This window comes from Megascapheus bottae, chromosome 24 (genome assembly GCF_031878675.1).
Source record: "Megascapheus bottae isolate mThoBot1 chromosome 24, mThoBot2.hap1, whole genome shotgun sequence".
NCBI lineage: Eukaryota > Metazoa > Chordata > Mammalia > Rodentia > Geomyidae > Megascapheus > Megascapheus bottae.
In genome coordinates this window covers 7,441,725-7,458,024 of record NC_143532.1, presented here as the reverse complement: position 1 = coordinate 7,458,024, position 16,300 = coordinate 7,441,725, and the positions used below count along the sequence as shown (strand labels likewise).

Here is a 16,300-nt window from a genome sequence, read left to right as displayed (position 1 = left end):
CCAGCTCCACAGGCAAGTTGTCTGCTGTTCTTCAGTCCTTTTCCCCTAGCCTCCTCTACGTCCAGAGGGATAGTGTTTGCTTCCAGCCTTCTACTAAATGAATCTTCATGACACGCGCACCTTGTTCTGTGTAGCTTTTCCTAGTGGTCTGCGTGGACACCGTGGCCTCAAGTCCTGTCCTTTGCCCATCTTGATCCTGTTTTCTCCCTTGGGAGAGGAAATGGTTGCCCTCTTCATTCACACTCTCTACTCAAAGTCAATCTGGGGCCAGGAGTTTGGCCTAGTGGTAGAGTGCTTGCCTAGCATGTGTGAAGACCCAGGTCCGATTCCTCAGTACCACATACATAGAAAAAAAAAACCTGGAAGCGGTGCTGTGGCTCTGGAAGTGGTAGAGCACTAGACTTGAGAAAGCCCAAGAACAGTGTTCAGGCCTCAGGACTGGCAAAAAAAAAAAAAAAAAAGACAATCTGGTCACTTGTGGCTTCAGAACCAGCAGGGGCGTGGAGCTACAAAGCTCCTCAAGTGGTTCCCAGGTAGGCAAATTTGGCATGGTCAGGTTATTTTGCCAGGAATAAGAAGAATTTACAAGACTGACTGCTCCCAAATCCAGACTCTGACATGCAAATGACAAATTCTTCATCACATAACAGTAATTTAACTTTTTTTCACTATTGTGCCCCTAGTTCCTCACAACAATGCACAGGAATAAACAATTCTAGAGCAAGCACTTGGCACTTATCTAATGTGTGGGGTCCTAGAGCACTAAATATTCACTAGGCCAGCAGTCTGGGGAAAAAAGTTGAGACAAGGTAAAGAGATAAGTGGTTTATTTGTTAATGGGGAGTAAAAAGAAATTTGTAATTCTTTTTCTTTCTCCTGATGACTGAATAGAATTGTGGTCGAATGGATGGCGACATACAAGAATTCCCTCACAGATTTTACATTTTGCAGAAATGCAAAATTGCCTGAGTTATAAGACTTGTCATTCTTTTCTAGACAGAAGTGCCAACCGTTGAGCTTTCCAATGTATCCGTGGTGGCTACAGTCTCCTTCTTGTCTTCGGGTTTCATGGCAGGAAACAGAAGTACTTCCTACAAAGGCAATAAATTTTTTTTTTTTTTAAAGAGTGATCTATGTATTTCCTTTGCCTATTTTGGTTACCAGCCAAGTCCAGAGATCTGTATACATACAGTTTTATGTACAGTACTGCCCAGGACATCATGTCAAAAGATGAATAAAAGCTGGGCGAGGTAGCTCATGCCTGTCATCCTAGCTACTCAGGAGGCTAAGATCTGAGGATGGCGGTTCAATGCCAGCTGGGGCACTAAAGTCCATGAGGCTCTTATCTCCAATTAATCACTAGAAAACTGGAAGTGGTGCTATGGCAGAAGTGGTAGGGAGGTAGCCTTGAGCTGAAGAGCTCAGGGACCCAGACCCAGAGTGTGGCCCAAGCACCACAACCAACAACAACAAAAAACCAAACCAAACAAAACAACAATAACAACAACAAAAACCAAAACCCAGGTTCTATTAAAATTTGTTTCCTAGCTGGGCACTGGCGTGGACCACACCTATAATCCTAACTACTTAGGAGGCTGAAATATGAGGATAGTAGTTCAATGCCAACCTGAGCAGGAAAAGTCCATGAGATTCTTATACCCAATTAACCACCAAAAAAACTGGAGGCCTTGAGCTCAAGCTTTAGACTGGTGCATGCACTCACAGAATTGATTTCCTGCTTTATAAAAACAGGGCAAGGACAGTTTCCACATGAATTAGGCTGATTTCAACAAGCCTACTTGGGTGTGGCTCAAATATTAGACAGATTACCTGGGAAGCATGAGACCTTGAATTCAATCCCCAGTACTAACTTGAACCAAAGCCAAACCAAACCAATCAAAAACAAGCTAATGCCCCAGGAAACTCAAGCCATGCCATGTATTTCTCCTCTCTTAGTAGAAAGGAACTAAAATCCTACAAGGTCAGATGGTCTGTTTCCAGTGGTGGACACCTCTGCCGGCCTGTCCTCCAGCCCACTGCCCTTTCCTCTTCGGGCCTGCCTGTCTCTGCCTCCAACCCCAGGGCTGTGGAGAACCGCTGATTACCTTGATGTTATTGGAATCTGTGAGGAACATGGTGAGCCTGTCGATGCCCATGCCCCAGCCAGCGGTTGGGGGCAGCCCATACTCCAGGGCTGTACAGAAGTTTTCATCTATGAACATGGCCTCATCGTCACCAGCAGCTTTTGCCTAGGAGAATAAAAACAAGAGAGACCCTTTTGCCAAGGCAGCTTAGGGTCTAAGATAACAATGTTTCCCTATTTTCTTTTTTTTTTTTTTGCCAGTCCTGGGTTTGAGCTCAGGGCCTGAGCACTATCCTTGGACTTTCTCAAGGCTAGAGCTCTACCACTTGAGCCTCAACACCATTTCTGGCTTTTTTTCCTATGTACGTGGTACTGAGGAATCGAACCCGGGTCTTTGTGCATGCTAGGCAAGCACTCTACCACTAGGCCAAACTCCCAGCCCTGTTTTCCTATTTTCAAGACAAACATTATGCTCCTTGCACAGACAAGCATTAAGTTCCTCTCAAAACCAAAGCCTTCTTTTGGAAATGTGACATACTCCAGTCAAGCCGTGAGTGCCCCACGCCTGTGCGCTGCTATTTTCTGATGAGAATTGCACGGTTTCCTCACCTTAGCCTGCTCTTCAAACAGCTGCCGCTGCCGCATGGGATCATTCAGCTCTGTGTAGGCATTGCACACTTCCTTCTTCATGACAAACAGCTCAAAGCGCTCAGTCAGACCCTCTTTGGAGCGGTGCCTGGGGACCGGGCCAAAATACAAGGATGAATTTACAGCTCCTGGTACAAGGATTCCTGAATGACAGTTGACTCAAAAGGTAGAGCAATTGAAATAGCACACTTTTACCATTTAGCCAAAGGGCTCATTATCTGCGGGTGATCACAGATGAATGTAGGATTGATGCATGTTACTTCCAGGAACTCCCCAACAAGCTTAACGAAAAAACAAAGAAGAAATAGGTAACACTTTTAAATATTTTCACAGTCCCAGTCCAGGGGGAGGTCTCAATTCTCCCCAGATGGCTTTTCAAAGAATGGGAAGGATTAACTGATATAATACATAGTTCAAGGTTAACTATCTCCTTCCTCTCTAGTGGTTTTCCTACGAAGCTGTGGAAGAACTACTTCTCAGTGGGACCCATTTCCTACTGTAGGACATGACCTCTCACCTTATCGAGGAGTCTAGCAGTTGTCCGGGGCGGAGGGCATTCAACAGCTTTTGCCACACAGATATCATCAAGAATCTTGCGAGTTTCTGTGACACATAATGTTCAATGTTAGACCAGGAGACATCAAGGGGCCCATTGAAAACATAAAGGCTGGTTGTGGTGGTACACGCCTGTCGTCCTAGCACGAGGAGGACTGTAAGTTTGAAGCCAACCTGGGCTACCTAGTAAGACCTTATCTCAAAAACAAAACACAGTCGCCCTGGGGCTCAAGTGCATAAGCCTAGGTACTTGGGAGACAGACATTAGGGACTACATGGGTCAGCCTGGGCATAAAAGTTCAGGAGAGGGGCCGGGAGTGTGGCCTTGTGGTAGAGTGCTCACCTAGCATGCATGAAGACCCACGTTTGATTCCTAGGTACCACATACATAGAAAAAGCCAGAAATGGTGCTGTGGCTCAAGTGGTAGAACTTTAGCCTTGAAAAAACTCAAGACAGTGTTCAGGCCCTGAATTTAAGCATAAGACAGAAAAGAAAAAGAAAAATAATCAACACCCCACCCCACCCCACCCCCAAAAAAGGCTGGTGACATGGTTCAAATGATAGGCTAGTTAGTGTAAGGTCTTCACTTCAAAGTTCAGTGCTAGAAAAAAAAAAAAAAAGTATGTCCAAGTCAGGCGCAGTGGCTCATGCCTGTAATCCTAGCTATTCAGAAGGCCGGATATCTGAGGATCGTGGTTCAAAGACAGCCCAGGCACTAAAGTTCTAAAATCCCTGAGACCTCATCTCCAATTAACCACCAGAAAACTGGAAGTGGGACTCAAGGGGAAGGAGGCAGCTTTGAGCTGAAGAGCTCACACAAAGTACACACACACAAAAGTCTAGCTCTCAGGTACAAATTCAGAGCTGAACCTTCTACCTTCAGTTTCAAACAGGCTAGTGTCAGGCAGCTTCACCCCCAGGACTTTCTCAAGCTCTTCCACCATGTAGATTCTCCGGAAGGGTGGGGTGAAGTCAATCTCATAGGCTTGGCCCTCTGGGCCATCAGGGTGATAGGAAATCTTGTGACTGCCCATAATGTTTTTAACCATTCCTAGGAGAGATACAAGCCATTTGTTGAGGACAAAGCCCAGGGAAAATCTTCTGAAAGTAGCACACCAGTCCCTCCAAGCCTGAGGAGTGAAAAAAAAAAGCTCACCTGAAATCATCTTCTCTGTGATTTCCATGAGATCATGATAATCTGCATATGCCATGTAAAACTCACAGGTGGTGAACTCGGGATTATGAGTCAAATCAATGCCTTCATTCCGGAACTGACGTCCAATTTCATAAACCCGGTCAATGCCGCCAACCACCAGCATCTAATAACACATGCATGGCCTTGGTTGAGTAGCGAATTCTGCCTACCCAGCTTTGGGAAATTTCTTCCAACTGCTGTTCTCTCTACTCCAAATTCCCAGTTCTTTGTTCTAATTACACCCTTGCAGTGGACAGTCCTTATACTCTTCCTGTGGCATGGGTGTCCCCTACCCTGGCTTTACTTAGTCCATCCAAAGAAGTATTACACAGAATTCATTCAGCTGGAGGGAACCAGAGACCCCCTAGCTTATACAGACAGGCAGCAGATGCAGAGATGCTGCTTCTGACAGTGACCCAACCCTAGCTGAAAAGATAGTGTTCTCTAGGGCAGGAATGAAATTCTTATCATTCCTAGTTGTGGAGGTTCCAAGCACAGCTCCCTGCTTCTTCATGTGAGCTTCCTTATAGAGCTCAACAGATTTTTCACTGGCTTTAGTTAAAATATGTGTTGTCTACAAATAAGAATCCTGAATGATATGGCTAGATATTTGAAGATATCTATGTGAAGATGTATCTTCAAAAATATATACATATATGGCTTCTAATTGAGGGGAGGGTTGGGGGATATGCTCTTTTTACTCTGTAATGCTATAACCTCAGTCCTGGTCAGTCCTGGGGCTTGAACTCAGGGCCTGAGCAGTATCCTTGGACTTTTCTCAAGACTAGAGCTCTACCACTTGAGCCACAGCACCACTTCTGGCTTTTTCTATGTATGTGGTACCAAGGAATCAAACCTGGGTCTTCGTGCATACTAGGCAGGCACTCTACCACTGGGCCAAACTCCTGGCTCACAGAGAAGTTTTAGAAGTGTTATAAAACCTGACAATGTAGATGGAATACCTCCTGGCAATTTTATCCTCAGTGGCTCTCTTATTTCTGACTAGCACTGTCTAGCCAATGATTTCAGGCCTTCTGCTTTTAGAAGAAACAGGCTGTACTATGATCAGCTACCTTATGGTAGAGTTCTGGAGCAATTCTCATGTACAAGTTCATGTCCAGTTCATTGTGATAAGTGATGAATGGCCTGGCCACAGCTCCCCCGGGGATGAGGTTCATCATAGGAGTTTCAATCTAAAGAGACAGGGAGAAACAGTTTGTCCTGAGATAACCAGAAAGGCGTGGAGACAGCTCATGATTTATATATAACTTAACCTATGTTCATCATATCTCCACATGACACTTAGTTCAAAAGTAATGTACTGCTTGAAAAAGAACCAGATTGCTTGATTTTTCTAGAATATACTGTATATAAAGTAGGAAAAAAGATAAGTCCATTAAAAGAATGACTTCATTTATTAAACATAAAGCAAGATATAAAACAGCTGCTCTAAAACATTCATGCATGAATACCCCGCCTGCTGCAAGCATGTCTGCCCATACACATTCACAGGAAGTGGTGAGGAAGGGGACACGTTAAAGTCAAGTTTAGGGATGGAAGTTAGCCGTAAGAAGCACAGGAGTAGAGTCTGGCTTTTGTTCATTAGATTAGCTTTATGGTACATGCATTTGCTTTTCTCACACACATAGACACTCTTTTTTAAGCTATGAAAATCCATCACTAACTTATTAACGTATCAAACATGGCCCTATTAGCACACAGATGATGTTACACCTTGCTCATTGTTGTGGAAATCAGTTCCTGCTTTTCTAAAGAGAACATCAAGACGGACAAGGAAGGAAGATGCTCTTATGAGGCATGCCTTGGGAGAGGAGGAGAGGGGTGCACGAAGCAAGCAGAGCAAGGCAGCCCACGTGCGTGTCGGGTAGGTGATCCTCCCTCATCGCACCTCTAGAAATCCCAGCTCATCCAAGAAACTTCGGATATATGTGATGATTTTGGAGCGGACAATAAATTTCTGCCTCACAAAGTCATTCAGGATCAAGTCCAAGTATCTCTGACGATATCTTGTTTCCTAAACAAAAAGCAGCAGTTAGACATCACTGGCTTTACTTAACTGCAAACTAAAACAAGTGGACTGCACTTTGTGCCACAGCTAGTAAGCATGAACACTTACCTTGTCTTTGAGGCCAAAGTGTAGATGAGGTAACATATGAAGACAGGGAGACAAGAGTGTGATTTCATAGGGAATGATGCTCAGTTCACCCTTCTTGGTTTTCCCAGGATTCCCCTGAACTCCAATTATATCTCCTCGACGCAGTTTATTATTGATGCGAATAAATTCTTCCTCTGACTTATAGTTCCTGAGTGGAAGAAAATGTAATTTCTGATACAGTAGCCCAAGTCAGTACCCACTACTAGCTTATACTGGAACCCTCATCTAATTATTAATGGAAGTATCAAAAACCCCACAAGTAAGAGGCAACTGCTACAAAGGATTCTTTGTTCTTATTTACGTCTGGTGCTATTTGTTTAATAATACAATTTGAGAATAGCCATCACTTTCCAAGCAGATAATCTCCTCCAACCTTACCCAACAACTGCATTCCTCTCTACCCCCTTTTTTGCTGGACCTTGGGTTTGAACTCAGGGCCTCCTAAGTGCTGTCCCCGACTTCTTTGTATTCAAGGCTAGTACTCTATCACTTGAGTCACAGCTTTTTTGAGCAGTTTATTGGATAAGAGTTTCACAGGGACTTTTCTGCTAGGCTGATGTCAAACCACATCTTCAGATCTCAGCGTCCTGAGTAGCTAGGATTACGAGTGAGAGCCACCCACCAGGCATTCCCCCCGCTTCTTAATCTAACTTTAAATAGCAGTGGAAAAAGTAAGACCTTTATCAGCCTCTGTCCCAAAGGTCTTTGTTGTTCTAGCTCAGCCCCCAAATGCCTGTAACTAGGTAGACAATTCTATATACCTGGAATTAGCCATGACTTGTAACTTGACTCCCTCTCCCCTAAGGTCGTAGAAGATGAGTTTTCCTCCAGAAGCTCTTTTAGCATGGATCCTACCTAGGAAAGAGAACAGCAAAAATACTCACCTACAGAACCAGAGGCCAGTTCATAGCATTCGTACCAAGAAAGCTCCCTCTGCCATACACACAACCTGATGTGACTTGCACTTTAAGTTCCAGTCCTCCCCCCTGCTCCACCCCAACACAACCCAGGCACACCATGGTTCTTATTAAAACCAATCAAAGGGAATGAAGTTATGACTCCAGTGCTAGAGGTGAAAGAGTACCAGTGGTGTTCAAGCCCCAATTCTGGCACAAAAAGGAGAAAAACAAAAACGAAGACCTGATCTAAGATATTCACTGGATTCCTAGATGATGTTAGTGCTGGTGACAACTGAAGAGCTTGGATCTTCCTGAATCCTCATGTAAAATAACGGCCACTAGGTAGGCAAAGCAAAACACCAGCTGTCTACTACCCAAGTGGCCAAAGAAAGAAAAGTCAGCTGGCATGGATGACAGGAACAGAGTTTAGACTACTTTCCACATGACTAACATCCTTAGAGGACTGAAAACTTACTTTCGCTTTTCTTTTTTTTCGGGGGGGGGGGGGGGGGAGGCGGGGGGTAGGGAGGGAAAGGAAGTAGGAGAGGGGTAAGAGGACTGGTACTGGGTCATGACCTCAGAGTCCAGGTCTGTCCCTGAACTTTTTTAGGTTCAAGCCTGGTGCTTTACCACTTGAGCCACAACTCCTTTTTACTTTTTGGTCATTAACTGAGGATAAAAGTGTCACGAACTTTCCTGCTCAGGTTGGCATGTATTATTTATTATAAAAGATTTCTATATGTATTATCTGTGTATTTATAAAATGCATTTTGATCATAATACTCTCTCTAGCAAGTGGAGGTATGGCTCAAGTGGTAGAGTTACCAGTGCTGAGGGAAAAAAGCCAAAGAGCTTGAAGCTAAGGTCAATTCCTAGTAGTAGCACGCACGTACACAAACAGCAAAGGAGGGTATTATTATCATTATTTTATTACTATTTTTTTTGCCAGTCCTGGGCTTGAGCTCAGGGCTTGAGCACTGTCCTTGGACTTTCTCAAGGCTTTTCTACCACTTGAGCCTCAGCAACACTTACAGCTTTTATCTATGTACGTGGTATCAAGGAATTGAACCCAGGTCTTTGTGCATGCTCTACTATTAGGCCAAACTCCCGGCCCAAAAGAGGGTATTATTAGGATCAATATTCGTTACGTGCATGTATGAAAATCCTTTGTAATGATGAATGTTAATAAACACATCATTACCAAACAACAAAGACACAAAGCTGAAAAGGAACAAACAGGCCCCATTACGTTACTTAAGAGGCCAGCCTGCCTGCCATGGATCTCAGGGCACTACCAGGGAGTTTTCCTACCTGCCACCTTTAAGGTAACGTCAGTCAGGTGGTCCCCGGGCTGCAGGTGACTGTATTCTTGGATGAAGTGGGTCAGAGAGATGTCTACATGGAACTTGTGTGGGTACGGGTCCTCCCCACTGACCTTCAGCTGCTGGACTGCTTGACTGCGGATCTTGTAGTATTGCTGTTAATCAACAAAGAGTCATTACAAAGTTGAACCTGGCCAGATCAGGGGCCCAGCTTAGCAGAGTACTGGATTCTATCCCAGAGCGGCCCAATGATTCACTTTCCCTATATATGTCCTCCATACTCTCGAAACCACAGAACTCAATGAGATTCACATTTTAAAATATGCATGGTTACTGGCCTATGGCAAATTACACAGGACTCTGGATATTCACATACAGCGAGACCAAAAGGTAGTCTTAGGAGAGAATCACAAAGGTACAATACCCAAGCACTTCTTCACACACACACACACACACACACGCAGTGAAATGACAAGTGGGCAGGCTATGTTCCATTCAATGTTCTATACAGGTGAATCTGGCCCCATGGAATGTGGCTTTTCAGCTAACATCACCTAGGAGTACTGGATTCTTCAGTGGCCTGTGCATTTAGCTAGAGGAAATGGCATGCTCTGTGACCACTTCTTTTTCCCCTACCTGCAGAAAGTGACCCAGACCTACTGCCTGTTCAGTGCCTATTTATCCCCTTAGTCACTGGTCCTTCCTACTGCCTGGGCCCACAGAAATCTGCAGAAGCCTCAGCAGAAGCTTTCCAGTGTCCAGCCATGCCAGTGGCCCAGGGAACTCACGTTTGGGTCCAGGCTCTCCTCCTCAGCACCCACACCATTGTCTGTAGTGTGGCTGGTGGCAGCTGCAGTGGCTTGGCTTAGCTGTTTCTCACTGAGCTCCTTCTGCTTGGCTTCTTTCTCTGCCACTTTTTTCTCGGCTTTCAGGCGTCTCTTTAGCTCACTGTTGGGAAATGAAAGAAATCAGTGCTGGAAAAGCTCTGCCTTCTGTCCCATAGCCACTTTTCAGGGAAAATGCATTTGCTCAGTGACAAGACCCCACCACGCTCCGTTTGTCAACCCAGCCTCTTTCTCACCAAGCTCTGTACATGAAAGAGATGGAAAAAAATCAGCTTAGGACAAAAATGCAAAAGATCATTTCAGCCTTTGTGTTCAGTCTCCTCTTGGCTCTAGCCTCAACTAAAACCAAGATGCAACAGGACAAAGAAATCCTACATATTAGTTTACCTTTTGAATGGGGTGGGGAAGATTTTCCTACAAATCAGGACGATAGGCTTTTTCTCAACATACGAAGGCTACAAAGCTCCTTGAGGCCACAAACTAAATCTTAGGTACATGGGATCTCAGAAGATTAAGCTCCTCTAATATCTCATCAACCTGTGAGGGGACAACTATGTTTGTTACATCTTCAATGCCCTCCCCAAAACTGTTAGGCTGTGGAAGGACTGGACTCTTCTGGAGGTCAAGGAGATAGACTATGGACAATCTCTCTGGGGAAAGCTGTCCACACTGGTCTTGCATGGCCCACTGAAATCACTCTGACAACAGAGAAGGGTACAAGGAAGTTTAATATCGAGGACACTATATCATCTCTGTAATCAAACCACCTATGGCTCAATTCTGACACACCCACCAATTATGTGATCTTTGGCAAATGACCTAACTTCTCCCCAGTTAGAAAGTAGAAACAAGACACCTCCCAATGGTTATGAAGGCAGACGCTTATAAGGACACTGCCATTAGTGAGTGACCAGATGAGAACTATGCTAGGTATCTGTCATTATCTTAAACTCTCCACACTCTGCACTTAGGATAGAAATCACACATACAACTTTTATATATTTAGGCTACTGCCCTACCCTTGAGCAAAGCCCACTTCCCATTTTCTAGAGGTTAATTGGAGATAAGAGTCTCAGGCCCTTTTATGCCTGGGCTGGCTTTGAACCTTGATCCTCAGATCTCAGCCTCTTGAGTAGCTAGGATTACAGTTGTGAGCCACCTAGCTCGGTGCCGGCTAACTCTTGGTTCTTGTGACCTGAGACTCAAAAAACCAAACCAAGCATCCCTTAAGTAAACTTGTTGTCTCAATCCAGAAAGAGAACAAGCAATTTTTGGATAATGATACATTCATTATTTAAGGAGAATTTGTGGATATTCTTTCAAACCATGGATGATAGTTAAATACTTTAAAAATAGTGAACCAGTGGAAAAGATTCCATCCAAGTCATGCTTCCATGCCGTCTGGTTTTGGAGTATACACTTCATTTCTTATTTTTCCCTTCCTTTTCCAGAATTTATTAATTGGTTAGTCATTAACCTATTGCAGTACTGGGGCTTAACCTTAGGGTCTTTTATGTGCTAGGTATGCACTCTAACACTGAATTCCATTCTTAACCTCTCTTTGTTTTACTTCTGAAACAGGGTCTTGGTAAGTTGCTCAGCCTGGCTTCCAATTTACAGTCCTATGGCTCAGCCTCTTCAGCTGTGTCTCGGCAGCTACTCATTAGTCCTTCATCATCAAGGGGGCTGGGAGTTTGGCCTAGAGGTAGAATGCTCGCCTAACATGCATGAAGCCCAGGGTTCAATTCCTTGGTACCACACACATGGAAAAAGCCGGAAGTGGCACTGTGGCTCAAGTGACAAGGTGATATCCTTGGGCAAAAAATGTCCAAGGACAGTGCCCAGGCCCTGAGTTCAAGCCCCAGGATGGCCAAAAAAAAAATATTATCAAGGATTTCAACTGATCATCTTTCTTGGGGGTGGAGGAGAGACAGTATTAGAGTTTCAACTCAGCAAATACTCTACCACCTCAGTCTGTTTTTGCTTTATTTATTTCTCCCCACTCCCATCCAAAAAATAGACTCTCCTTGTTTTTGCCTAGGGATGGCTAGGAACTATAATTCTCTTAATCACTGTTTCTCAAGTAGCTGGGATTATAGGTATGCATCACCATATCTAGCTGAACTGATCATCTTTTAAGTGAAAATTTGATTCTGATTACTTCAAAGCAGGCAACTCTGACACAATCTGTCTTGAAATAGTTGTAAAGATAGCCTTTCAAAACAGTGTTTCAGGTCTATAGTACTGGAATTCAGTCAGTTGGCATCCAAGACTACCTGATTTTTCCTAGGATTAATCTGTTATCCTCTCAACCCAGACACTGTTCTTAAATCTTTCCTTCCTTCCCGCCCTTCCTCCTGCCCCCCCCCCACTTTGTTGGTTGTGGGGCTTGAACTCAGGGCCTGGTGCTGTCCCTAAGCTCTTCAGTTAAAGGACAGTGCTCTACACTTTGAGCCACTGCACTATTTCCAGTTTTCTGGTGGTTAGCTGGAGATAAAGAGTCTCATGGACTTTTGAGCCCAGGCTGGCTTTGAACTGTGATCCTCAGATCTTTAACATTCTGAATAGTCAGGATTACAGGGTTGAGTCACTGGCACTAGCTCTCAAATTATTTCTAAGAGGACTCTAGAAAGATCCTTAGGACAACACCAAAACTTGAACCAAATTAATCCCAAGAAAAACAGAAGCCTCGAAAAATAAAACAAAATCCAGAAAAGGCAAATTAACTGGCACTAGAAATTCTTTGTATAAATATAGGTCTTTCTCTCAGTACTGTCCTAGACTAAGACCCACAAAGCATCTTAAGACTAAAGAAGCACACACCAGCAAATTCCAGCACGTCAGAGACTCAAGTGAGAGAATCACAATTTTAAAGCCAAGCTGGATGCTGGTGGCTCAAGCTTGTAACCCTAGCTACTTTGGAGGCTGAGATCTGAGAATCTGGTTCAAACAAGCAGGGGTGGAAGAACTCGAGACTCTTATCTCTCATTAACCAGGAAAAAAAAAAAGTTATAAAAAGAAAGAGAGGGTTCGAATTCAGGAAAGTGACAAAGAACTATTTTGATAGTCCTTTGTTTTCTTAGTGGCAAATCCTAAGACTTAACTAAGGGCTTAACCATGCTGGAGGAAAGGATTTTTGCTCCCAGAGCAATCAAGAAGGTAATGGGCACCCACCTTCTTTTATCAGAAAGTGGCTGGTCCTTGTGCAGCGTTGTGAAAGGAGCAAGTTGGCTCAGCCGAAGGTCCCTCTGAACCCACTCTGCCCAGATCTGGCGCAGGGACCCCCTAGCAAGCCTTACAGCAGCTTGCATCAACATGGCAGAACACCTTGGAACTAATTACTGCCACGACCTAGCAGGAAACAGAGATGTGGAGTCAGATGGGACAGACAGTACACATGTACTCAACCTACATAATTTGCATAGGGGGAACTGGGCCATTCTGTACTACCTTTTTGTCCCATTTAACTTCAGGCCCTCTTAAACAAACAGCCAATCCTGTGTGAGCTTACTGTTGTGCATCTAAAATCATCTCACCCCTGACTATGGAAAATGGTCAAATACAAGTCAGCCGGTATTTTACAGGTAGAATATATTTTAGACTACTCAAGTCAGAAGGCAATTTTCCTAAGTCGTAAAGATGGCAATGGAAACCATATGAAACACAGGGAAAACATCTCTATTATAAACACAAACTTTAGACAATGTAAGCTATATAGTTGCATACAGTGGCACATGCCTATAGTCTCTGATACTTAGGAGTGTGAGACAGGAAGACCACTTTGAGGAGCCTGACACAGCTTGGGGAATATAATAAGACCCTGTTCTCAGTTGTGAGGGTTTGGGGGGGAAATCAGCCACATGCAACATCTCTAAGTCAAAGATAAGAATAATTTGGAGACTGGTGTGGTGACTCACGCCTGTAATTCTAGCTACTAAGAAGGCCGAGATCTGAGGATGGTGGTTCAAAGCCAGCCCAGGCACTAAAGAACTTGAGACTTATCTCCTGAGGCTCCGGCAGTGTAGTACAGTAACCTGGAGCTGAAGAGCTCAGGGACAGTACCCAGGCCCCAGAGTTCAAGCCCCATGACCCACAAAAACAACACAAAAAGAATAGTTTGGAGTTCTTGGAACAAAAAAGAAAAGTAGTTCTTGATTTATCTATCATTAATCCTGGGAAGAAACAATTTCAGGAACTACATTTCACCATGTTCAGATAAATTTGAGGGGAATCTTTCATCTGCAAATGAATGCTTTGGGTAAGAGTCCATTGGGTCTTAAGCATAACACTGTGCTCATTAAAGATTTTAAACCAAGAATGTTCCACAAGCAATTAGGAAGAGAATGTCAACCACAGAAATTATTCCAGTCCACAATCACTAGAGGAAGATACAATATCAACAGGTTTCTATTTTAAAGCAAAATGAAGCAGTACAGTACAATTAATAAAAGATCAAGGGCTTTGGAGTTACAGACCCAGGCTTTAGATGTCTACTTCAGTACTTCAGTTCAGATTAGTGCTAGGACACCCATTAAGAACACAAACTCAGCTGGGGCAGTGGCTCACACCTGTCATCCTAGCTACTCAGGAGGCTGAGATCTGAGGATCGTGGTTCAAAGCCACCCCAGGCACAAAAGGACCTGAGACTCTTTATCTCCAATTAACCTCTAGAAAATGGGAAGTGGGGCTTGGCTCCAGGGTAGGGTGGTAGCTTTGAACTGAAGAGCTCAGGGACAGCACCTAGGGACAGAGTTCAAGCCCCACAACCAACAAAAAACAAAACAAAAAAACCCAAATCACAAACTTTCTTGTGTGTGTTTGTGGTGCTGGGAATCTAACTTTGGATCTCTTGTATGGAAAGAAAGCATATTACCACTAAACTATATCCCAGGACTTGGAAACATACTTAACCATACATCACTTGACCACTCTGAAAACAGACAATGCTAACCTTGCAAGATCACCAGTAAGATAAAAACAGAAAGCTTATATAGATCAACATTGTTGAATTTCAAAGCTCCTGAATGGCTCTCGCTTGTAATACTAGCTATTCAGGAGGCTGAAATCTAAGGATCATGGTTTGAAGCCAGCCAGAGTAGAAAAGTCTGTGAAACAATTATTTTTAGTTACCCATCCTAAAGCAGGTAGTGGTTAACAGTGAGTGGCTCAAGTAGTAGAGTCCCTTAGCTTTTTTTCTTTTCTTTGTAGGTCATGGGGCTTGAACTCTGGGCCTGGGCACTGTTCCTGAGCTCTTCAGCTCAAGGTTACCACCCCACCACTAGAGCCACAGCCCTATTTCCCCATTTTCTAGCGATTAATTGGAGATATGAGTCTCAGGGTCTTTAGTGCCCTGGCTGGCTTTGAACCACAATCCTCAGATCTCAGCTTCCTGAATAGCTAGGATTACAGGCGTGAGCCATTGTGCCTGGCTTCCCTTAGTTTTTTGCTAAAGGACAGTGTTGAGGCCCTGAGTTCCAGTCCCAGTCCCAGCACTCTCCCCACCCCTCCTAGACAGAGGCAAAGTTTGTTCTGAGCCCTTGTCCAGATCCTGTCTCAAAAACAAGAATACAAGGGTGGTGGCAGTAGGTGTACTTACTCTTAGTAAAAAGATCTGATTCGTTTTCTCAATTTACATAAAAATTCAACTTACTTTCAAAGCGACTGTGATCTACAATACAAAAATGCAATTACTGCACTGGAGGTATGGCTCAAGTGGTGGAGCATCCACTGTGAACAAAAATGCTGAGCAGAGCAGGAGACTAGAGTCCCTTGGCATTAAAAGAGAAAAGAAGCTCAAACTCACCCTGCTTGTGAGTTCCAAGGTTTCCTGACAGTGGTTCTAAGAGTGTGTGGCATTTACAGACAGTAAAATTGCTAGTTCAAGGGTGGGTGGATCTAGATTTACGGTTATCTACACTCCTGCAGGATCTAGGGTGTGGGGTGTTTGGTCAACACACACGCGCACGCCTGGCGGCCCCCGCTCAACAAGACCACTGACTCAAATTTCCCCTAGATCCTCTGAATAATCCATATGGAGAGACGACGGCCCCACCCCCTTTTCATTCACGCTCAGAACGGCCCGGTGAGGCCCGGGAAGGAAGGGCCGAGGTGGCCGACAGCCTTCGGTCTGCCCCGGGGAGGGGGCGGCGGGAAGGGAGAGGCAAGCTCCACATTTCTTTCCTGTCACTGCTCGGGTCTACCCCTGCGTTCTCCGATCCCAGCATGAAGGTAGGGGGACCCCCAGCACCCGCCGATCGCCGGGGGTGGGGGGGCTCGGGGGACGTCGTTTCCAGGGCCTGAGCGCGGCCACACGAGGACCCCCGGACCAGTGGAGCCCCGACGCACCTCTCGGCCTGGGCCGAGGCGCCCCACCCCACAGAGGCACACCTGACCTTAGAACGACACTTACTTCTTGCTCAGTTTCGGTTCGCCATCCACTTTCACGTCTCCCTCCTGCAGCGTGGCCATCTTTCCCGGGGAACCCGACCCGAAAGTAACGAGGGTATCACGACTGCTTCCAGGTTAAGCTCCCCAAATCCCGCCTCTTCCGGGGAAAGGAGCGAAGAGTTTGAGCTG

The 16,300-nt window shown here is 44.8% G+C and overlaps 1 protein-coding gene across 2 annotated transcripts; it reads right to left on the bottom strand.

The window, feature by feature from the left end:
* Positions 1 to 810: 810 nt before the first annotated feature.
* On the bottom strand, positions 811 to 16,266 carry Kars1 (lysyl-tRNA synthetase 1). 2 transcript variants are annotated; one of them, XM_090357259.1, is made up of 15 exons: positions 16,134 to 16,239; positions 12,899 to 13,075; positions 9,668 to 9,827; positions 8,869 to 9,034; positions 7,420 to 7,513; positions 6,620 to 6,806; positions 6,392 to 6,517; positions 5,556 to 5,675; positions 4,444 to 4,606; positions 4,165 to 4,338; positions 3,249 to 3,334; positions 2,927 to 3,012; positions 2,693 to 2,819; positions 2,106 to 2,249; positions 811 to 1,091 (listed from the first exon to the last, which is right to left on the bottom strand). In XM_090357259.1, the coding sequence occupies exons 2-15, from the start codon at positions 13,039 to 13,041 to the stop codon at positions 993 to 995; spliced, it is 1,875 nt and encodes a 624-aa protein (XP_090213385.1). In that variant the 5' UTR covers positions 13,042 to 13,075; positions 16,134 to 16,239; the 3' UTR covers positions 811 to 992. The 2 variants fall into 2 exon arrangements, with proteins under 2 accessions (XP_090213385.1, XP_090213386.1); XM_090357260.1 differs by lacking the exon at positions 12,899 to 13,075 and having other exon boundaries at positions 16,134 to 16,266.
* Between the last annotated feature and the right edge of the window lie 34 nt (positions 16,267 to 16,300).